Here is a 25416-nt window from a genome sequence, read left to right on the forward strand (position 1 = left end):
TAGAAATACATGATATTCATACATAGATATTCACGAATTGGGTCATATTTCTAATTATTTAAAATATCGTTTATTTAAAAATATTAATGAAAATTCTTTACATTTTTTCTAATTTTCTAAAAAAAAAAAAAATTTTTTAAATGACGCTGTTTGTTTTTATAAAATATGACTTTGTTTTTTAACTCAGGTATGTTTCAATATAATAACTTTTTTATTTTGTTCAAACCGATATCCTTTTTACGACACTAATTATTAGAACGCTTACGCTCATACAATTTTTTATTAAATTATAAATTTGTATATCGGCTCTTGATAAAGACCCGCAGTGTTGGTCGAAACGTTGAGGATTTTTTTAAAAGAAATAAATATGATTTTCACATGTTATTTCGGATGCTTTTATTTTGATTTTATCATTGACCGTAAGACCGAAAATTTGCTCAATTTAGCTAAAATACTGATTGAAAATTAAAACGGTCGAAGAAAGGAAAAACAGTTTGGATCTGCTGTATCTACAATTGTTTTGTATATTTGTTTTTAGCATTTTGTTCAGAATTAACGAAAAGTACCAGAAAATCTTCAGATAAAAGTTTGCATACGTAGAAAAGTTGTAGAAAAAATACCTCTTGCCATTTCGTGATATGTTGCATTGTTCCAAAGAAAAAATTTAATATGGTATTTGAAAAATTCCCGGCCTCAAAAATGGTTTAGGTTCCATAGAACTGATAGGGGTCCTCTTTTATATCAGCAGAAATTTGTGTAAATATTGAAGAAATACGTAGGGGTTTCCTAAAAAGCTTTTATTCATTTTTTCAAATTTCGGTGGAAAACAAAAAACAAAAGATTTTCTAAATAGCCATCACCTTTATTATGTTTGCTCATATATGTTTAAAATGTATGCTTATATAAAGAAGATATCCTGTTAGTTTTATGGGATATTAACCATTTTTGAGGACATAAATTTTTAAAATATTTTTTGATTTTTTATCGTAGACGTAGGCGATGAACTTTTTTTCAAAGAACTTTTTTAGATGTACAAACTTTTTTGTGAATCTTTCTTTATACCTTCCTATGTTTCTTAAAAATTCGATAAATCGGTTATTCTGAAAAAACTTTTTCCAATGTTTTTTTTAGATATTACCACCTATTTCTGAAAAAATGAAGGATTTAAAAAGAAGGGTATTTAAGATAATCGACTTTCAAGAATTTTATAAATGAAATGAAAGAGCAAGAATTTCCATGTCGAATAAAAAAAGAAAATTCCAAATACCTACACTCGTTCGAAAACTACTGCATTTTGAAGAAAAAATGATTCATTTTGAAGAATTCACAGGTAGTCTTCGAAATATTATAACAAATACAACAAATTTTTTGATCAAACTGTGAAATACGTGTTCCGTTATTTTTACTATCAATTTCTTCCGGCATTGGCCATTTGAAATAGAATCAGTGTTCTGGATAGATTAAATATAAAAATTCATAATTTCTAAAAAGCAGTTTATAAAAACATGGTTGTTTTGCAGTAAATAAAATAAAAATACAAGCTTTAATACAAGCTTTGGTCACATTCGTTTGCCTGTAAAAATAATTCTACTAGAGTATCCTGAAAATAAATCCTACATCGACATTTTTGAAAACCCTTTCTAACAGTTTTAGAAAGGGAAAATAAATCCTACATCGACATTTTTGAAACCCCTTTCTAAAACTATGTTTACTTAAAATTGTTCATTAAGTTACCATAATTCACTTGTTAGATGTGTAACTTGTTCTTGAAAGCTGCTTAAATAGATCAATGATCATTAATTGTTCGTTGCTGTGAAATTTTCGCACATGATTGTACATATTTGATGAGAATTTATTGGTTTGGGGGCAATAATAACAGGCGTAACGCGGAGGTTTTGAACACTGAAATTGGTAATGTGTTTTCATATCATAAATTCTTGTGTACCCCCGATTGCATCTAGGACAGCAGAATTTTTTTTTAACCGCATCGTAACTTGTGGCCTCTGCTTGTGCAGACCAGGATTGCCCTGGACTGGATTTTGGTAGTTGATCGCCACCAGGATTACTGACTCGTGGAGAATTTTCATCATCTCCGTAATTTGCCTGGACGTTCAGAAAGAATTTTGACGAATCTGAAACACAATTTAAATTACGTTAGAAAAAAATAGTTCAGACTCGAATTTTCCTTAATTTCACTTGCCTTATTGTTAAGTATTTAAGGAAGGACATGTCTTTCTTTTAATAAAGCATTTTCAAATTAATAGACACAGATTTATTGACGAACTAAACCTACATGTTTTAATAAATTATTGGCTCAGAACTTGAACTTCGTTCAACATGAAAAATAACTATTTCATAACAATCAAGCCTTCTATTTTTTAAATATCTGGGTTGCGCAATTAATAAGATATTTCAGATCACATTAATCCATATAATTAGACGAAGCGTACAATCAGCATATTGGAGAACTTGTAAAGAAGATTTCCTAATTTGCATTAGGATCAATAATTTTTGTTTTTTTTTCTGCAAATAATTTTTTCTAATATTTAAAATTTATAAAAAAATGTGAAAAAAATTAATTGCAGAACAAAAATAAATATTATCGACCCTAATGCATATTAAAAAATCTTCTTTACAATGGTGATACTTGGGTCACTTAAAAACCATATCTGTTGAAAGACCAACAAAGATGTTTTCAATAACTATATTGCAGAAAATTTAAATAATTTATAAAAGCTTATGCATCTTATGTATATTGTGACTTCACAGCTTATTATTAACATATTTATATAAAACTGGTGTAGACACTCCCTAGAAATTGGAGACAAAGCTTTTTTTGACGCTGCATACATATTATATGTAACAATTTTTTAAATCCTAATTCACACGATTTTCATCGTAATGTTGAATTTACTACGTATATAACGTAATATTACGTTTTGTAAAATAAAATTACACTTTAAATATATGAGTACTAAACTTAAAACTTAAACCCTTAGAACTGAGGGTGTTTAAATGTGACATAATTTTAGTTTGAATATATAAAACCAGATTCAAACTTCTATTTATTTTCTTCCCTCGTATTAAAAACTCTCAATTTGTAGAAAAACATGTCATTGTATATGAAATTTGAATACATTCAAACAGAAATTAGCAACATAAGTTTACTTTTTCGTCCACCTATGTTGCCTAATATGACAGACGGACAGTGGATTTCGACAGCTTATTATTTATATACTAGTCTAATTATTTTACTTTTACACTATATGAATTTCTAACACAAGACAAGCCATAAAAAATCTTAATTTTCGTAGGATATCCTTTGTATGGTCTTAAAATCTAAGCAATTTAATTCAAAATATTTTACATATTTTTGTACCAAATTCTATAGATTTTTAACCACGTCAAACTCTCAACATTTTATAAACATCGATGGCCAATTAAATTCCTGTTAACGTAGAATATAACTGATATTTTATTCAAAATAATTTATTATTTAAAGTAACAATATCTACGGTAAATTGGAATACGAAATTAATCTCTGGGGAACATATTCTTAAAATTAAGATTTGGATAAATAATAGAAAGATAGTGAAGCAAAAAATTAAAAATTATAAATAGGTCTGCATATATGATTAACTCTGAAACGATTAATAAAATTCATATTAAAAATTGAAAACGGTTTATTAATTTATAATGATTATTAAAAATAGTGGATCATGTTTTTATTAAAAATTAAACTTGGACTAAGATGTTTGTATCCCATCTCTTGCTTATCCAAATATGCTATACTAATAAAAAAAACATATATAGTAGGACATATTAACAATTTTTTAAAAAATTGGCGAAAGATCCTAGCAAGGTGTTATTTTTGCATTATGTTAGCATCTTTTTTGATAATGTAGCTTCTCCTCTAATTATTTTGTTCATAGTGCAAATGGTCTGTTTGGTTCAACAACTTTGATTCTTCTCTAACCAATCTTTGTTTCGCAAATCTAAACCATTCAGAACAAATGGTTTCAAACTCAGCCTCAGTTATAGTTGGAAAAGCTGCACAGAATGTTTCTGCAAAATGTAAGATGACTACTTAATAAACGAAATTAGATGAACATGATTTAACAAACAAAAGAAAGAACTCGAAATTTACCTTTCATTATTTGCACAAAGGCCAGATCAGAAACTCGGAAGTTGTTTTTTCGTCCTTTCCAAGAGCATTGTAAAGCGCAGGCATTGGTAAATATCTTTTTTAAGGTCCTGTGGATATTATCTTTCACTGAGCGCCCTCCAGTTTGTGTCAACATTTTTCTCTGGAAAATTAATTTGTTTTTAAGATTATCATTATGTTGCAAATGAATATAATTAAATGTTTAAATTATTTTATTATCCTACTGCTCGAGTAAACAAAAATCCAACCCAGTCCGGGATTGAACCCTAAACTCACGTATATCATGTGCGGGCGCGTTATCCAATTTTTCCAACAAGGCTTACTAAAAATTCGAACAGTAGACGAAACAAACTTTATAGCAAAAATCAAGACTTTAGCTCTTGAGAAATGCTAGCATTAAAACTAAATATTCAATGATATTTTTTAAATTAGATTCCTGTTCGTTTTTGCAATTAATAATGGAAAATTTTAATTTTTCCTCAACAATTTAAAATACTGACAAAATTATTGTAAGGGTGTGTACTTACGAATTGTGCAACTGAATCTAAATCAGTTTTGATTAACACCTCAAAATGATTTATGCTCTCAATGTTATTGATTGGAAGAAAATGTGCCAGAATTGTATAATCGTTTTCTTCTGGAACTGGTCTTGCCTTTTCTGTATTTTCCAATTTGTTATCGATAGTTTGAATACTGAACTGTATAGTAGTAAATAGATGCACGATTTTCTGAAAGTATTCTGCAAAAATAAAGTATATAACTTTTCAACCTAAATTACATTTTGATGATATAGTAATATTAATTTGTTTATTTGTCACTAAATGAAATATTTTAAGAAATTACCTTCAACTCTTGAATGCGGTACGTAAATTTCTGCTGGTTGATCTGAAGACTTACATTCTGAAATAAAAAAAAAATATATATTTATTAGAACTCAGTTTTGTGCTATACAATCCTCAATTAATAAAATTGCAATTAAATTGGTAATAATTTTATAATTAATTAATTATTTCTTTGAAAATACATTTAATTGTTATTTGCGTTTGAAAAAAATCATTACCTTCAGAAGTTTTACGATCTTCCTCTTGCATTTGTATAATCACTTGTGGATTAGATTTACTGCCTGCAATTTTTAATCCACTAGTGTTTCCCAGAAGTTCTACTTCTGCTCGATTTGAAGGTCCAGCCTTACCTGGAAACCCAATAAAAATATTTCAATAAGGTTAATTTTTTTCTGAATGGCTTAAAACATAAAATAAAGTTAAACTTACTCTTGACAAGAATGAGTTTCTTCTTTTTAGCTTGCCCTGGAGAACTAGCAGAAATTTGTCGAACCTCAGCCAAAGTCAATGGACGAATTTTTTTCACTGAAACCAAAGTTAAATATTTAAAAAAAATTATTTCATTTCAATTCGGAATACAATGAAAATTGGATTTTATTGTTACATTCATCATAAGATTCAGTATTTTCACGGGTTTCAGAAGGCACCGCGCTTGCAAAATTTGAAAATTTTATTACTATTCCATTCAAATATCCCCATAACTTGATGTATATTTTACAATGTACAGTAGATTCTTACAAAGCGCCCGGTGCTTAGAACCTAGGTCCTCACGAAGCGCCCGCTTAATTAAACCTGTCTCCAAGCGCTTGACAGGAAATATCTCTAAAAAAAATTGGCGAATTAATTGAATATAGTCTCACGCACGCCCATTTAAAATACGCTCAAGGCTCTTACCGAATTTAGAGGTAACAGAAGAGAGAGGCATTTGGCGAGAAAAGGCGCTTGGTGGAAAAGGCGCTTTGTGGGAGTCTACTGTTTTACTTATATAACTAATAAAGAATAGGGATTTGGATACAATTGAATTAACAAGTTTTAAAGATATGCATTTTTACTTTTAAATATAGTCAAATTGAATATATAATTAAGAGCAGGTGCGAAATAAATAACTGTAAACTGGGGCTAAGCAGCGTACCCTTAATTCTATATTTCTGTATGCAATATTTTCTTCTTTAGGAATTTCACATTGAACCTTGGAACTAACAATTGTAAAACTTCAATTTAAAAACATAGAAGAAGCAATATCGCGTTTTAATAATAGAATTAAGGGTGCGCCACTTTCCCCGCAAATTCGCAGCTTAGCTCCCGCTTATGGTACCAGTTCTAATTATTTTAATATATTAATATATTAAATCTTCCTTTTAATCGATTCTAGTCTTATATTAAAAATTTTTTCTGTGTATCATTATACTGTACTGTTTGGTACATGGTATTACGAATGATAAGGTGCAAAACATTGAAAACAAAGATAAGGCCTATCAGGACATCCTACACAAACTGTAGATACTCTCGTCGCCTTTTTATGTGCTTCTTTGCTGGAAATTGTCCTCCTCCAGTAATTGTATCAGAATTTGCAACGTCCTCGTACTCTACTGCAAATTAATATTTTAGTAAGAAAAATGTTAATTCACCTTCAAGTCTTTATTGATTCAACTTACTTCCTCTTCATGGTGCACTTTGAGATAATAAATTCGTCAAGTTTCTGAAGGACGTGACAGCCATAAGACGTTAATGACAATGGGTCTACCTCAATACCTGCAAAAATAGAAATTCTTAAAAATTTGTTCTACATAAAAAGATATTAATAAAAGCATTTTTGTAACACTATATAAAATCTCTTTACTGCCTCTCTCATTTTTGATATTTGAATGCAAAATGATGATACAATTTTTAGAAATTTTTAACGATTGTAGACAATGATTTCCACACAAAAAAATCTGTTGACGGAACAAAAGTGGATTTGGATGGAAAGGCTGGAAAATCGGTTTTTTGATAATAGAACCATTATCTCCATATTATCAAAATTTATTGATACATCATAGACCTATAAAATAACTTTGGAAAAAATATGGAATAATTTTTTTTTATATAAACCCTCAAGCAATACTGAGTTAACATGAAATGTAAATATTGCTTAATAGATTTAAGTGCTATTTAAACTCTTATTCTACTAACACATTTAAATATTTTTAATTACATATTTAATACTTTAATTTGACATTTTATGATAAGGACCGAAACATTTTCGACAAAGAAAAGGCTGATCGGGACATCCTTTGCACACCGTAGAAACTTTAGTGGCTTTATTACAAGCATCCTTACTCGATAAGAGTCTCTTCCAGTAGTCGTAACAAACTTTGCAACGTCCTCTTACTCTTCTGTAAGGAAATGAAAAAATTTTTGATCTACGAAATTATTAATTGGAATAAAAATAACCATACTTACGATTTTTTGTTATTACTTGAATATACAAATTCTTCGAGTTTCACAAGGGCATGTTCGGTGTATGGCATTGAAGAGTACATTTCTACTGTATCTTGAATGAAATTCGATAGATCATCTGTGAACAAACATAGAAAATACCACTCTTTTAGTACAAGAGAATATAAAAAATGTCAGGTGTAGGAAATGAAACTAAATATATAATTAATAAAAATTTGAATAAATTTCTTTTTATTAATTATTATATTGGCTTACAAGCTTATTCTTTATGAAGTAAAAAAATATTTAAATTAATTACCGTTTCTAAACTCGTTCCTCGTATTGAAAAAAAAATTCTGGACTTAAAAGTGGTAATTTTAAATGGAAAATGAGTTGTTTTTAAAATTAAAAATTAATTTTCCAGAAAAAAATGCTAATTAAATTCTTAAAGCATACTCTCATGTTTGTGAGAATTTCTTTCAGAACTTGAACTTTTTAGGACAGTATATACGGGAGCTGCCGATTTTGTGAGTCTGAAAATGAATATAATTTATGGTTAATATGATACAAAGTTGATTACAAAATTGAGAAAACCTGTATAAGAAGTGACAAAATCGACGAATGGGCCCATTATTGATTGTTATGAATTTCAAAAATTAAATCATTTTTTCGCAATAGCTTTTTGGATTTTCGTATCTTTGATTCCCATGTAAAAAAAGTTTCCAAATTATTTTTGTAATCCTAAATATAATTTTTTTTATTATTAATATACATGATAGTAACACATTTAGGCCTATAATGGAAGTAAGAGCGTGCAATTTCAAATAGCTATTGTCAAATAAAATAAATACTTCAAACTTTTTGCCATAGTACGCCTCAGTATAACTTTCACATTTAATTACAATTACCAACGAGCATATAATTCTCGAGTTTTAAAACCATTTATAAAACTAGTGAATTATTAAGCAATTCATCCTGATCTTTTCAGTTGAGTCTTGAGTAAAATAATTTTATCACTAAGTATGTATATTATTTACCAATTATCACATCGTTGTACCTTTATTACACTTAAAAAGAAAAGGTTTTACAAATTTATTCGTCGAAACGAGATAAAAAAGTACGAACGACGAGCCTTTATTAAATAAATTTATAATTAACATCACTTTAGTCATCACTTATAAAATTTTTAACGATTTTTATAAACTAATAACATGTCTGAAATAACATAATAATGCAAATTTGAAAGTTTGCTTCACTAGAAATAACTAATTTTTGTTATCACCATCAAATAATTTTTTATGTCAAATATTATTATTACTAGGCACAAACATATATATATAATTTTGTTTACTTATTTCTACTATTTAAGTATTAATTCCATGATATGGTCCAAAACATTTTGCACAAAGAAAAGGTTGATCAGGACAAGATCTGCATATAGTAGAAACTCTAATTCCTTTACTGCAAGCCTCTCTACTTGACAATTGCCTCTTCCAGTAGTCGTAACACACCTTGCATCGTCCTCGCACTCTTCTGCTAAAAATTAAAAATAATCAGAAAGCGAAATATTGAAAATTGATCAAAAACGATCAAACTTACGACTTTCTGTTTGTACTTGAAAAAACAAATTCTTCCAGTTTCTCAAGAACGTGTTCGGTATATGGTATTGTTGGGTACATTTGTTGCTGATATTCCAAAAAATGCTCCGTCTCATCTGTAAATAAAATAAAGTCCAAGTTAAAATCTGTAACATAACATGTTAGAAAAAAATCACGGATACGATTTTATATATGAATGAGATGACTTGATTTTTTGGCATTAGTTTCCTTTCAAAGATCATCCACATATTTTGATCATACGACAGTAATATATTATTTATTTCACTTAATTTTTACATAAATTTTACCCTGTGTGGTAAGATTCAAAGCAATTTGCACAAAGAAAAGGTCTGTGTGGACACGTTACACAAATCGTAGAAACTTTCGTCGCTTTTCTTGCAGCATCTTTACTAGGCATTATCTTTGCCAAAAAAGAATAACACAATTTGCAGCGGCCTCTAATTCTTCTGAAAAGAAAATCAAAGATAAATAAATGACTTCGACTCAAATAATAAAAATGTGTTTAATTTATTTTCAGTCGCACCTTTTTTTCTCAGACTTCGTTGCAGAATACTGTTCGATTTTTTCAAGTACATGATATCCTGACGTTAAGACATCTGCAGATGATGAATCTGCATTCCAGGCTTCAATAAAATCTGAAAAATAAACCAAATACTGTCAAAGTTAAGATTATCAAACCCGAAAGAAAAAAAGAAGCATTTTTGTGTCAGTTTTCATTATTAGAAGAAAATGGATGAAGATCTTCGTATCTGTATCTTTATTTCAACAATATGTACAATTTTACTATACATGGTAAGATTGAAAACATTGTGTACAAAGGTATGGCCTGTCAGGACAAGATTTACAAATTGTGGAAACTCTGGGAGCTTTTCTTCGTGCTTCATCGCTCGATTCTGTTTTTTTCCAGTACTCATAGCAAACCTTACAGCGTCCTCGCACTCTACTGAAAAATTTATATAAATTTAATTATCATTTTTTTTAATGCTCTAAATTTTAGTATATAATCATATTACGACGTGACAATAAGAGATTGATAAACTCAGAGTGTCTACTAATTTGGTATTAGCGATTAATTAATAATTAATTACTGAAGAATAATGACAAACAACTAGTTTTCATCTTTTATTATAACAATCTAACAACTACATGTGTTTATAAAATGGTGTAAAACTTAGTTTTAAATAAATAATTTTTATCATTCTTTTTTTGTAATAACTCTTCAAAAATTAATCAATAATATTTTTTAATTTTCAATTATTTATGAGGAAAGACGATTTTTTAACTCGTTCAATCTTCAAATAAAAAATACTATTTTTCAATCATTTTCATTTTTAACAAAAGATGGTACAGTTTTTACCAAAAGAGACAAGTAGTCTACAAAAAAGTTAATTTTATACCAAATAGATCAATTTTCTACAAAAAACATGAAATTTAAACTAAAATAATGGATCTGCATACAAAAAATGAATTTTTACTAAAGTAGTTCAACTTTTCACCCAGTAGATAAACTTAAAAAAAAACATGAATTATCAATAAAAAAGGTAATATTCGATATTTAAACTAAATATATTTTTATTTTGCCATGAAAATAGTTCAATTCTTTAAAAAAAAGACAAATTTTAAAGAAAATAGTTAAATTTTTAATCGAACAGTTAAATTTTCAATCAAAAAGATGGATATTCCATCAAAAATCGAATTTTCAACAAAGAGAATTAATTTTCTGCCAAGAAAAGACGAACTGGATTTTCAAACAACAAAACATCATTTTAAACAAATTACAGTTAAATTCAATACAATTCTATCATTTAACAAAATAGTTGCATCCTCAATCAAAACAGATTGTCAACCAACCAATTGCATTTTTTACCAAAGAGGCGAAATTTCTGCCAAGAAATAAAGGTTAAAATATCTTTTAATCTGACTTAAATAAGTCGTAAAATTTTGAAAAGTTTTTCAGAATGTAAAAATTTCTTAAAAATCTTCCACATTCTTTTCGACATTCATGGAAATATTTTGAAACCTTGTTAAATTTTCTATAAAAATTAATTTTTCAAGGTAAAAAGCATTTTAAATTTTATTGGAAATCTTGAAAAAAAAATTTTTTTGTAACCTTTTAATATTTTTAAGAAGCTTCTAAACTTTATGTTCAAAATCTTTAACATTCTACATTCCCATATATTTTCTAAATATTATGTTGTAAAATCTTCAATTTACAATTAAAATGTTCTTATTTCACCAAACACCATATTCACATCATGTTCATTTATCTTCTTATCAAAATAAATAAAAAGTATCACATTTTCCAAAAGATGGACATTTGTGATTCACAACTCGAATTTGTGTTATTGATTATTTGCCGGTTTTGCCTGATTTTATTTTAATTTCCGGCTATTACCCGGCTTTTCCGGTTAGTAGACAGCCTGAATAAATATAATTTCTTAACTTTTATATTTACGTTTTTCTGTTTGAACTTGAAATAAAGAACTCTTCTCGTTTCACCAAAACGTGGCCGTTGAATACCATAACAGCACATGGATTCCATTCTTCGTGCCAATCAATTAACTGGCCACCTGCTGAAAATTAAAACACATAGAGGACTGTAATTTAACTATCTGATTTTCCGATCGAGACTGATATAATTAAGAAAAAAATGCTAAACAGACACATAAGCAAGCCAGAGTAAAAAATTATTCTTATTTGTCATACTAACCCTAATTATACAATAATATTCTCTAATGAATATTTTTTTAATTTCCTCATTATTACTTTAAAAAGTTTATGTAAAAAATTAATACTGAAAATGAATATTCTTCTATGTAACTGTATTTTTACCTATTGGTGCTTTTTAAATGATTTGAAAAAAGCTTTGAATGTCTGTCTTTTTTCACTCGTAACTCACATGGTATCGATGATGAGGGGAATGTTTATTAGTTTTTCCAAATTTTTGCAACAAAATCTTCCAGCAACTTTACTTTGCTGATTGTGGGTTATTGTTGAAGTAGAAAAATTATTATTCTGTAATAATTAAATATGACAACTAAATTAGTCAAATAAATAAAAATAAGAACAAAACAAAAAATATGCAGTTTAGTTAAAAAATATAGGTCTTATTCAGATTATAAAAAATAGTCAAATTCAGAGGTCCAAAATCTTCTTTTATTTATATACACTCTTACACATTCTTAATCACGCATACGGCTTTAAATCCTCGTTTTGATCACTCCGCTATCATCTATATTACCAATGAAATCTTATTTAAATTACAAAAAAATAGGATTTGAATTAAAAAATAATCACTTGATTTCGCAAATTTCATTTTTACCAGAAATCATAAGTGGTTAATGTCTGAAAGACATTTTTTTAAATTAAGAAAATGGACTAAATAAATCACAGAAAGGCTAGTCGTACCGAAATGCCGATACGCGAAGCCACTGGATTTTTAAAAATTAATTTGAAGCATTGATTAATCTCCAACCAATTTTTTAACAGTACCTAAGTTAGATGCTTAAATAATTTAAGTTGGTATTTATAAAAAAAATTGAAACTAATATTGATACAAGAAATTAATAATCACTGAAATAAGAGACTAATTGACAGAGAGCGGATTACAGCCACTTTGAAGTTAGCCGATTGTTGTCCGCATGTGGGAGCCGAGCTGCGCTCATCAGCTAACTTCACAGTGACTTTAATCTTCTCCCATCTGATTTAAGTACTGTACGAAAAATTAAGAATAAAATAACTTATTCTTGAGAAGAAAAGGATACAAACGTGTATCAAACTAATTATCAGGTTCCAAGTCCAGAACATAAATTTTCTCTCCTTTGTGCCTATTTTTTATGTGTAAGTACATATTTGACTGCCTTTTTGATTTATATAAACAATAGGGGCAGCGAAAACGAGGTCTTTTTCCACATTCAAATTTGATATGACGATCTAAACTTCCTTTATATTTATAGTGTTTGCCACAATTTATGCAAGCGTGATTGGACTCTTGCGTACCCGAGGTTACTCTGTTGCTCTTGGTTGTTATCTGATTATTCCATCCTTCTTGAATATTCACCAGATATTCATCGTACGGCTCTGTAACAATTTAAAAATAAAAAATAAAATGAGATATTTTCTTGACTAAAAATACAATTTTTTAAATTTCTTTTAAACGGGAAGGTAAAGTCAAGCATTACAACAAATACACAAAACTCTCGCTTTCAGTCCAGTGTCGGGAGTTGCCTTCAAATGGCCTTAGACTGATTTTGGGTGTTCGAAACGTAAACAGACAGCAGTTTTAGGAATGCCGAGAACGGGGCTACTGAAAACGAGAGTATGGTGTGTATCCAATCGAAAGCCTCATCTTCTATTGGACAATTTTTGCTTAACATGGACTTTAAACAAATATTGAACTTTTGAAAATTATAGGTTATTCAAGATTGTTGAAATCAAGTTCGAGCCTAAAAATGCAATGTCTTCATGTTATTAAACAAATACTAGATTGAAACGAGGCATCAGATTAAAATCAGAAATTTTTGTTTTAAGCATGAAAGTATTAAAGTAAGCATTTTTTCCATATTAGCCACGCTTCTTTTTTAAAAAGGAGTACTGCTATGATACCAAAAAATATTTAATTGCAGTATTTGTTTAGCACAATCAAAAGATTAAATTTGTAGGTTGGAGACCTTATTTCACACCATTAAAGACTATGAATTTTTAAATTTTAGGTGTTATAGTTATTAGGTAAACTTGAAACTATTCTTACATTATCAAGCATTTATTTTAGAAATGATAAAGTTTCATGCAATTTATTTTCAGATTACATTTTTATAAAACAAGGTCCCAGATTGAATATCAAGCACATAAATTTTGATACCATCATGCAAATGTTGTTTATAATTGTATACTCTCGTACAATTTCCGTAAACGAAACCAGATTTTGAACTTCGGTAATTTAAGATTGATTGATTCATCCAATGATAGGAAACTATAATGAAAATAAAAAAAGATAATAAATAAGGTTTTCAAAATAAAAATACAATTTTGAGAATACTTTTTACACAAATAATTTATAACTTTTCAAACTGAAAGTCATAACACAAAAAAATCGAAACATGGGGATTTTTATACAAAAATAATAACGAAACACTTCAATATTTTTGTAGCACCGTGAATTTATTTTCAATTATTTATCTCTTTAGTCGAGTAAGAAAAACATGTCTAAATATTGAATAAAATTAATATTTGACGTTTTAAAAGTTTTTAAGTAAATTAATCAGATTCTTTCGTCGAAAAAAAAAACGAAAATGATGCAGACTTTTGATGAATCTAGCGAGATTCTAAGTCTACAACGTACATTTGTTGCCCCTTATGTCTGTTTTTAATATGTAAGTACATATTCGACCGTTGTTTAGATTTATATGGACAATAAGTGCACTGAAAACGAGGTCTTTTTCCACACTCAAATTTGAGGTGTCTAACAAGTCCACCTTTTGATTTATAGGATTTCGCGCAATTAATGCAAATGTGATTAGACTCCTGTGTATTAGATAGTCGCTTGTTGATTAATTCTTGATTATTTGGTCCGGCTGCCAAATACTCCTGATAACTATAGTCGAAAGCTGCAAAAAAAAAATAAAAATAGAATAAGAACCGTATTTTGAGTAAAAATATCAGTATCAAAACTTTTTAGACTGAAACCTCAAATGCAATACATATAATAGGAAATCAGTAATCACTAAATAAACCGTTCTTCATTTTAGAATGCATTAAACGATTAAATAAATCTTTGAAACTTTGAGAAAAATTAAAATTTATTTTCGGGTTGAACATATTTATCCAGTTCATCGAGAAGATGGTTTAAAAACATGAATCAAAAATATTAAAGTTTAGGAAAATTCATAGTAACAAACAAGATATAAAAAAATTTTAATTTCAGTGACAAACATTTCTTGCCAAAGTCTACAATTTTTAACAAACTTTTTCAATAATAACATTTTGAAAATTAAATTTTAAATTAGTTATCAGGATTCAAATCAACAACATGCAATTTAAAACCCTTGTGGATATTTTTGATATGTATGTACAAGTTCGATTTTTGCTTAGCACGTGTGGAACAATATGGACACTGAAATCTGGGATTTTTTCCGCATTCGTATTTCCAGTGTCTATCAAGGTTGTCCTTTCGCTTATAGGATTTGCCACAGTTCAAGCAAATGTGATTAGACTGCCCTGCACGAGTTCGTGATCGCTTCACTTTTCTTGGATGTTGATTATTTGGGTTTTCTTCTAAATACCTCGCATAGCCATAGTCGATAACTGTAAAAATAATAAAAATATAATCAGACATGCCATTTGACTACAAATAAATTATTTAAACTCTTTTTAGATGGGAACCTAAAATACTAAAAACATTCAATATAAATATCTTAAACGACATAAAATACTACATGAAGAATCAAATAACAAAATCTGTGACTGCTCCAACTATTTATTTTGGCACTTTAACATATTTTTGTAGTTCGTCGAATGAGATTCAAAATTACATTTTAGAGAGAAATAGTCTTAACAGAGAAAATAACTGCCGTAGAATCTCACAAAGCGCCATTTCTACCAAGCGCCATTTCTACCAAGCGCCTTTTCTCGCTAAGCGCCTCTCCATTCGATTACCGTCAATGCGTCTCAGAGAAATTTCCCACCAAGCCTTAGGGGCGTGGCTTAATTAAGCAAACGCTTTGTGAGAGTTCCCCGTATTTGAATACTAAATCTTGATAAGAATAGCACTAAAGTATTAGAAGCCTAGCTATCAGGTTCCAAATCAATAGCATAAATTTCTTGACCCTTGTGCCTATTTTTGATATGAAGATATAAGTTTGACCTATGCTTAGCACGCGAGGAACAATATGGACACTGAAATCTCGGATTTTTTCCGCATTCATACTTCCAGTGTCTTTCAAGGTTGTCCTTCCGTGTGTAGCCTCTACCACAATTTCTACAAATGTGATTGTGATTAGAGTCCTGTGCACCAGCTCCTGCTCGCTTCATCCGTCGCTGCTGATTACTTTGTATTGTTTCGAAATACCGATATCCATAGTCGACAACTGTAAAAAAATGAAAATGGAATGAGACCTGTCTTTTGAATAAAAAAATAGTTATCTAATCTTTATTAAAGTAGGAGCCTACAATTTCGACAAGCATTCAACAGATATATCTCAATCGACATACAAAATATTTTTGTGTTCATTAATAAGAAGTACATACAATTTGTTGACGAACCGATATGTTTGACAAGAATACTAATCAGTACAAAATATCTCACACAAAATATTTCATTGAATTCCGTTACTTTGGATGCGTAACACATTTTCAAACTTGATGTATACAAATATTTGAAAGTCACAGAAATTCCGCCTGAAATGCAATTTATTAATAGGTTTCCCAGTACTAAAAAAAAAAAAATAAAAAATCTGAGATCTTGGTATAATTAATTTTGGACTTCATTTATGACTTAACTATTCCATTCTTTTAATTCAGAGTTATTTCTATTTAAATACTATTGGATAATTATTGTAATTGTTTTATGTGCGAGTTAAAAAAGTTCTTTTGCCACGCCTTAACATGTTTTTATCACAATTTTAGATTTAGATATTAATACTTTAGATTAGACAGTATGATTATCTATAACAAGATCTCTGCTTTTTTAATATGCACACAACTCAATTCAATTGAAAATGGACTGTCCCCGAGTCAAAGTATTTTTAAACATGCATATCGTAAAAAGATTAAATTTAGAACAAGGTCACTTATACAATTACAAGATTAAAGCAAAAATTATAAGTTACTTATTATGTATTTATTTTTATTTTCATATGCTATATTTAAAAAAGTGTATTTTCAAGTGTTGAAAATGTAAATTGAGCAATTAACAATTTTTCAAACAATCTTAACATGAAAAAACACTATTTTCCATTAGAATATATTCTTAACAAAAACATCTGGCGGTCTAGTCGAGGACTGATTGAAACTGTACTTATTCTTCAAGTCGACAACAAGATGGACTAGTGAATATTATAATTTCGACAATAAACAGACTAAAATTATTATTAAAGTAAGCTATCAGCATCCACACAAATAGCATAAATTCTAAATCCTTTGTGTCTAGCTCTAATGTGCAAATAAACATTGGAACGCCGTTTGGACCTAAAATGGCAGTGCGGACACTGAAAACGCGGATTCACGCCACACTCAAAATTAATGTGCCTGCTAAGGCCACTTTTAGTTTTATACATTTTGGAACAATTTACGCAAATGAAAGACTCTTGTACACCAGCTCTTGATCTTTCTTCTAGTGGTGGCTGCATTCCTGGTAATGCTTCAAAATATTCCTCATAGCCATAGCCGAAAACTGTAAATGAAAAAAAGAAAATCAGATATATGAGTCAAGTCAGAATGTAATTTTCTGATCTTATTAATCAGCAGTATAGAGTCTTGAGATTTTTAAAGAAATACATCCTGATGTAAAATAGCGCGTATACAGGGTATGTTCCATGAGTAGTAAAACTGACTTTCTATGGCCCAGGCGTAGCAATAGAGGACGTTTTTTTACGGCAAGGATGGGTGGTGAGAATAGTCAGGAACCAAATGCATGCTCTAACAGTCTCCTCCGAGCATTTGCGGAATAAATATTGCGCGATAAGTAAACACTTTTTTGGCTGCCATCGCGCTCTCAAAATAGATCGCAGGCTCGAGCAACGCCAGTCTAAAAGAGCTAATCTGCTTCTTGCAGACCATCCAAGTTTAACACCAAACTTGAACGCGCAGCACTGCTCGAGCATGCGGTCCAGTTTGAGAGAGTAACGAAAGTCAAAAAAAAAGATTTACTTATCGCGCAATATTTACTCCGCAAATACTCGGAGGCGACTTTCGAGCATTCCTTTTGTTCCTGACATCTTCCACTACCCACCCCGCCCGTAAATCCCTCCATTGTTCCGCCGATGCTATAGAAAGTCAGTCCTACTACTAATGGAACATACCCTGTATATGCAATTCGACAAGATAACAAAAATCATTTCGTAAAAAGGTTAGGAAGCGCTCCCAAGGAAGGTTTGTGAGTTAGGTCAGACTTCAAAGCGCAGGGGTCAAAGGTCATAAAACACAAGTCAAAGACAGAGGCTTAATTCCGGACTGATGCACCAAAGGTAAAATGTTGAAGGTCAGAGATTAGGTCAACATTCCAGACCACATGACCTCTAGCAAGGAGAAACCGTTGTTAAGAGAATTTACGGTGTATAACCCACGAAATTCTAAAAAAGAACACGTTCACTTTTTGAGAGCACCCATAATTTATTTTGGCAATGCATGCGCTAAATTTTGAAATAGTTTAATAAAATGAGGACAAGATATTAAACATTTAAATTCTAGATCATTCTTTCTCAGCTACATAGAAATTCAGTTATAAATATTGATTCCCTTAACTAAATACGAATTTTATTAACATTGTTTAGATAATAAGATGAAACAAGCTAGCTATCAGCATCCACATAAACAGCATATATTTTTTGTCCTTTGTGTCTAGTTTTGATGTGGACATACACATTCGATCTTCTTTTAGATCTAAAATTACAGTGGGGGCAGCGAAAACGCGGATTTATACCACATTCAAAATTAATATGCCTGTCAAGGCCGCCTTTTGATTTGTAGCTTTTGGAACAATTAATGCATATATAATTAGACTCTTGTGTGCCAACTCTTGAACGATTCCTTTTGATAGGTGGATGAATACTTGGTAGTGCTTCGAAATATTCCTGATATCCATAGTCGAAACCTGTAAAAAGATCAAAATAGTGTCAGAAATATTTCATGAATAATAATATTATTAATTTTCAAAAATTATACATAGTAAGGTCGCAATTGTGAAATGAAAGCAATAATAAAGGATTCTTGATATTAATTAACAAATAGATAGCTTGCTGCTAATTTTGAAGCCAATCAACTGGAAGGGGACAAAATGAAAAATTACTCTGACATTTTAACAGCTAAACTTTTATTTTTACATAATTCACATTAACTTTTCCATTACATGAAAAAAGTTAGGTAAAAATTTTAAGAATTATTCAGAACTCGAAGATATTTTTGCGCTCACTTTCAGTGTGAATAGAACGATTCCCCTGACATACGTTGCAATCCTAAGATAAGACTCTGAAAAAAATTATTTTAAAAATAATTATAAGATTATAGTATCAAATTACTAACATCTCTATCAGGGTGATTCATTTTACAAAGCATACCAAATTATTTTCGAATTTGGAAACGCACACTAATCTGCACCGTTTTAGTCAACAAATTTCTCGAATAAAAAAAACTGGAAATCATATATTATTTTTTTTTAATTTACTCATATTTAGGAAAAATAATAGTATTATCTGACTTGTTTCATAATTTTCTACAGGAATTAGATATACAGTGTACCAATTAGAAAATACAATATTAAATTAAGAGAAGTTATGTATTATAGAAAGATGAGATACAAGTAAGAAAAATTAATATTTTTCTTATAACTAGTATTCAAAATTGTCATTAAATTGTTTGTAATGAGAAAATTAAAACAAAAACCAATAAAAAGGACAAAAATATATTTTTTTTCAAGAATTTGTTGACTACAAAGATACCATTTCGGTAAGTTTGCCTGTTCATATTCGAAAATCTTTTTTTTAAATCATCCTAATGTTTATATTGTAACATTGAATTCGCAGAAAGAAATTAATGTTAAAGTTTAATATCTTGACTGTCCAATTTTTCTCCGTTTTGCAAGGGATTAATCGTATAGGGATAAATAAATTCATCCCAAATTTGGTATTACAACTTTATTTACTTAAACTCCATTCAATTTGGAGATTTTTTTTATAATTACGCCATAATAATAATAATAATAATAATAATAATACAACAGGCTTATACTGTTGGGCAGTATAAACCTGTGACAACATTTCAAGACTGAAATGTTTTTTTTATAATAATTAAATAACTCGATATTGTTTAAGGGTCCATTTATTACTGAATTGACGACATTCAGTAAATAAGCCTAATTATATAATAATTTTAAAAAATTAGAAGTACTGTTAGGCTAACTTTCAGGTTCCATTTCAACGGCATAAATTTTCTGTCCTTTGTGCCTGTTCTTTATATGCAAATAAACGTTTGACCTTCTTTTACTACCAAAGGGGCAAAATGGGCAGAAAAATCGAGGATTTCTATTACATTCAAATTTAAGGTGCCTTGACAGATGGTGTTTCCATTTGTAAGATTTTCCACAATTTACACAAATGTGATTAGAGCCTGGATTAGCTGTGATTCCTCTCCTCATACTGATTGGCACCAGTTTTTCTGATGTTGGATCGAAACACACCTGGTAGCCATAAACTGCAAACAAATAGAAATTTAATATCAGAAATAATTTCAAGTAAAAATGTTTTTTTTTTTTAATTTTTAATAGAGAAACCTAATGTTCTAGGACGTTAAACCGACCTTATGTTTGGTTTTTGAATAACATTCCTAATTTTGAAACTGAAATAGGAATTTTGAAAACAGAGTAATAATGAAATAATGTTCTGACATTTGTGCCGTAGGATTAATTTATTAGTCAAACATTTTCGATTGGAAAATTTTTTTACAAGTTATAAAAATAAGTTTAATTAAAGTTTAAAGCAATTTTCACCCATTAGCAGGATAGCTATATCAAGAGTCAGGTTCTAAATCAATTGCATACGCGTCGACACAATCATGCACAGTTTTCACGTGACTAATTATATGTGCTCTTCTTTTGGCTTGATAAATGCAAAGCGGACATTTGAAACGAGGATTTCGATTACATTCATATTTCAAATGTCTCGTTAAATTGTATCTCTGTTTGTAAGCTTTGCCACACATTTGACAAACGTGACCAAGTGGTTGATTACCCGTCGCTGCCTTCAAATGTTGCCTATTCAACCTTGTTTGGTAATACACCTGATCACCAGTTTGCCAATCTGTAACCAGAAAAACAAAAAATCAAGATGAAAAAGTTTCTTTCGCGGAAACTAAACAATAATTTCCCAAACTCCAAACACGCAGTTGTATCTCATTCGATACAAACTAGAAAATTCATTAGGTATTAAATTAGCAAAAACAATAAAGTAGACTCCCACAAAGCGCCTTTTCCGCCAAGTGCTTTTTTCGAAAATTGCCTCTCCATTCTATAACCTTTAAATTATGTAAGCAAATTGAGCGTGAAATACATGCGCGTGCGCGAGACGCCAGGCCTTAGGGGCTTGATTTAACTAAGCAGGCGCTTAGTAAGGACCACAGCCAGTGAGCGCTTCGTGAGAGTCTACTAAAATTGGTGAAATTCTACAATAACATAGGGATTGTTCAAATAAATTATAATTTATAATTAAAACCCTAGCAAGTATGAAAGCATAAGTTTATTTTGGTATCGCATCACTTCCATGAAAGTCACAATAAATAAAATAATTTGGAACGGTTATGAAACTAAACTTGATCCGTTGCAAGGTCTATAACGTTAACTTTGTATCCTTTGTGGAGTTTATTGATATGCGAGCGTACGCTAAATTTATGTTTAGTTCTGTAGTTACAATAAGAACATTGAAAACGAGGAATTTTTCCGCACTCGTGTAAAACATGTCTAGACCAACTCTTTCTCAATGTATATTCTTTTCCACAATTTGGACAAACTAATACATTCCTCTTCTCGATCGATTCTGGATAATTCAATGCTGGTTCGAAACTCCCCTGATAGCCATAATCTATACCTGTAACGACATAAAAATATAAAAATTACAGTTGGCAATAAATTTTTTGTGAAAATCCAATTTACACAGGTACCCGAAATTCGAAGCTCCAACTTCAAAACAAGACAGAACTGTATTCTTATTGAACAAAAATTTGTATCCTGGAATCCAAACCATTAAAACCTTAAGTGCATAGGGGTTTTTATGATTGCGTAGAAGTTATAAGAATTAGGTAACTCAATATTTTTGCAGTATCAACAATTTATTATAGCAATGATAAAATAAAGAGAACACAACTAATTTGAACTAGGATAAAAAAAGGACTTTAACCAGGACGGTCACTAAATCTAAGCAAAATATTCCCAGCCATTTCATTATCAAAAAATTCTAAAGTGAGCTTTTTTTAGTTTCTATGCTTTAATTTTTGTTTTGATACTTTTTTTGAATTTGCAATAACTTAATTTTACAAACCCAAGGAACGAACCAAAGATATTGTCCGATCGGGAAAAAGGTTTGGCAACTGAAATGTTGGCACGGATGGGCAACTTTTGCTGAGTATTAAAATTCAATAAGAAGAAAAGTTGGAAAACAAACCGGCCTGTTTTATAACGGCATGTACATTTTTCTCGCATAGCGGAGTTGAGCTCTGAATATTTTTCAAACAAGTTTCGAATTTTAATTTAAAAAGTACATCTACTTATAGGAAACTTAATTGCGCAACTTCTTTCTCTGGATCAAAAAGTTTTAGCTTTTTTAGTTTTCGAAGTCAACACAAAAATCTCGTTTTTTAAAAAGAAATTTTTCCGTATGTTGTGTTCAGGGGAAAAAAATGCGGAATTAAATTTCCTATAAGAATATGTTCGTTCAAAAGTAAAATTCGAAACTTTTTTGAAAAGTCTTCAGGGGCGCTTATAAATTGACATTGTTCAAACTCAAAGTTTCAAACATTAAAAATTTGATGTGTTTACAATGGTGAAATTTCCTCCTAACGAAGAAATGAACTCATTTTCATTTCTCCGTTGCTCCCACTTTAAAAAAATTTTTGGTCATTTTTCAGTTTTCCTGTTTAAGTCGCAAGTGGACACTCTTTTTAAGCATATTAAAAAATATATATTATAGAAGTAACAAAATGGCACTTTTTAGTTTAAATATTCATATTAAGCTGAGATTGTGATACGGTGTCAGACAGCCAACCGATCTTCGAAATGTTGAATATAAACAAAATAAATAAAATTACTTTATTAAAGAAAATTTATGAGTAACACACAGTCGACTTCAAGATATTTCGGGCGATCCACGACTAGTCCTCATACCTGTTTTCGGACGAGATTTTACATACAGTCTGACATTCATACCATGAATTAATAATAATCTTGTTTTGAACAGACCCCCTTACTTACGAACGATGAATAATACCTTTGAACTCCTAAATACGAAATATAAACAGAAACTCGCAGTCATTTGAAACACTCGTAGCAGGCAGATAAGTCCATGTGATAGTGTCAGTTTAAACATTTGAAATAAAGTGGCTTTTTTAACAACAAAAATGTTATAATTGTTTTTTCGAGTACGTGCGCTGGGGGAGGGGCACCTCCTCTCGTGAATATGGGAGGTCCACAAGTACCATGCATATAATCTCGTCATGAAGCAGATGTGAGGACGAATCGTGGACCATCCGATATTTCATTCTCGAAAATTATAAATATTATTGAGCTACCTATCAGGTTTCAAGTCAACGACATAAACTTTAAGGCCCTTATGCTTATTTTTTATATGTAAATACATATTGGAGCGGTGTTTAGTGGTGTAGTGGCAGTAGGGGCATTTGACAGAAGCTGATTTTCCACACTCGACTCTTTTATGCCTTCTTAATGAGTCCATCCACTTATACTTTTTACCGCACTTCGAGCAAACAAATAATTGATCTCCACTTTCGTGCTGAATTTCTGTTGATGAAGCTGCCACACTAGATAATTTCCATCTATAAGATTTCCGAAGATTTGATCCAGATTGCAGAGTTCTCTGCTCCAGACTTCTAGTATTTTTTTCCAGCATCCACGCTGCATTATGTTCTTCAGAGTAATACCAATCTGTGAACAAAAAGATATTTTTTGTTAGAAGAATCATTAATTAGTTTACGCAAAATCATGATTTAAAAATTGTGCTAGAAGAAAATACAATTTTTAACATTTGAAAGGTTCTCAGCACCCCTGTAAAAAAACGGTGTCAGCTACGACCCTTAATTTTGCTAGCCTTCAAAGAAAAATATTGAGATCTGTGGCAAAATCTGGTTCCTACAATTCAAAATGTTGCCAATGAACCTACGACCTCTCATATTTGACCCTACACATTTTTCATCTTACCTCTCATATTTGACCTTTAAAACGTCTTGACACTTCTCCATCCTCATCCTCTCCTCTTATCGGCATCACCCTCAAGTATCACATTAATGTACAATTTAACAAATACAATATTAGTGCATTTGCCTAAGAAGCAATTCTTAATAAGCTCTTGCCACTCGTTTCACAAAACCATTTTTATTTTCTGCAACTGTTAAAAATGCAAAGTATAAATAAATATAACACAAATATTTTGAAAAAGTACCATTAAAACTGTAAAACGAGACTTTCTGGTTTAAACATGATTGATAGATAAAATTGCGTTATTGATGAACTACAATAAAGTATTTAAAGATGTCATAACAAAAAATTTTAACTTAAAGGTGACACTTTTATTCTCATATACATCTCTTTTATACTTGGATTAGTTTTTTCTTCTAGATTATCAGAATGAATAAGAATGCCATTTTTCATAATATTTATTTTTAATAGTAGAAATAATTTTGACCTTCTTTGAAGGATTTCATTGCAAGCCTGAAACAAATATTAATCATATACAAAATTTAAGTAAATTACTCTTCAGCGAATCTGCAAGACATATGTTTTGGTGTAAAAAATATATAAATTTATTAAGTTTCTTTTGAAGTAAAAAAATTATAACAATTCAAAGCTACAATCTTTATACAAATGTCTTCTCTGATGTTGTTGCAAATGGTGTCGGTGCTTGAATCGTTTTTTACAATTGGGACATTCAAATTTTGGTACCACCAAACATTCAAGTCGCAAATGCCTCACTAGGTTCCCTTTATGTGAATACGACCTGTTGCATCTTGGACATGAAAAAGGTGGATTTTCTATCATTCTCCAGTCTGAAACATGCAAGTGATTTATATTTTGTTAAAAAAGAATTCACTAAGTACACTTGAAAATAGAAAGATCTGAGGCAAATTGATGTTAAAAACAGCCATTCATGCGAAGAGAATATTCGATAAGATAAAAAAAAGAATTGCATTATATGTGTTTATTTACCTAACATAAATATTACAGTTTTTCGAATTCGAATATTGAACATACAGTTGTAATATCTAAACTAAAAAAAAAAAGGAATTTTAAACAGAATTTGTGTTTATATAATATATAATCATATATGCATTTTTCAAATGTAAATACAATCATACGACATTTTAAATTTTTGAGTTTCAAACAATTCCAGTTCAACTTATAAAATGCTTAAACATTACAAAAATATGCAATGATACTAGT

The 25416-nt window shown here is 29.8% G+C and overlaps 2 protein-coding genes across 2 annotated transcripts in view; both read right to left on the reverse strand.

Moving 5' to 3' along the window:
* Window positions 1–19952: 19952 nt before the first annotated feature.
* On the reverse strand, window positions 19953–20760 carry LOC117167176 (longitudinals lacking protein, isoforms A/B/D/L-like). Its single transcript, XM_033351903.1, has 2 exons — window positions 20743–20760; window positions 19953–20447 (listed from the first exon to the last, which is right to left on the reverse strand). The coding sequence occupies exons 1-2, from the start codon at window positions 20744–20746 to the stop codon at window positions 20152–20154; spliced, it is 300 nt and encodes a 99-aa protein (XP_033207794.1). The 5' UTR covers window positions 20747–20760; the 3' UTR covers window positions 19953–20151.
* A 2-nt stretch (window positions 20761–20762) lies between these two features.
* LOC117182877 (gastrula zinc finger protein XlCGF8.2DB-like) overlaps window positions 20763–25416 on the reverse strand; it is a 5072-nt gene continuing 418 nt past the window's right edge. Inside the window, exons 2-4 of the mRNA XM_033375990.1 lie at window positions 23713–23904; window positions 21719–21835; window positions 20763–21052 (exon numbers count right to left, since the gene is read on the reverse strand). Of these exons, the coding sequence (XP_033231881.1) occupies window positions 20763–21052; window positions 21719–21835; window positions 23713–23904 (599 nt within the window). The remainder of the gene's footprint in view (window positions 21053–21718; window positions 21836–23712; window positions 23905–25416) is intronic.

This window comes from Belonocnema kinseyi, chromosome 2 (genome assembly GCF_010883055.1).
Source record: "Belonocnema kinseyi isolate 2016_QV_RU_SX_M_011 chromosome 2, B_treatae_v1, whole genome shotgun sequence".
In the NCBI taxonomy this organism is placed as follows: Eukaryota; Metazoa; Arthropoda; class Insecta; order Hymenoptera; family Cynipidae; genus Belonocnema; species Belonocnema kinseyi.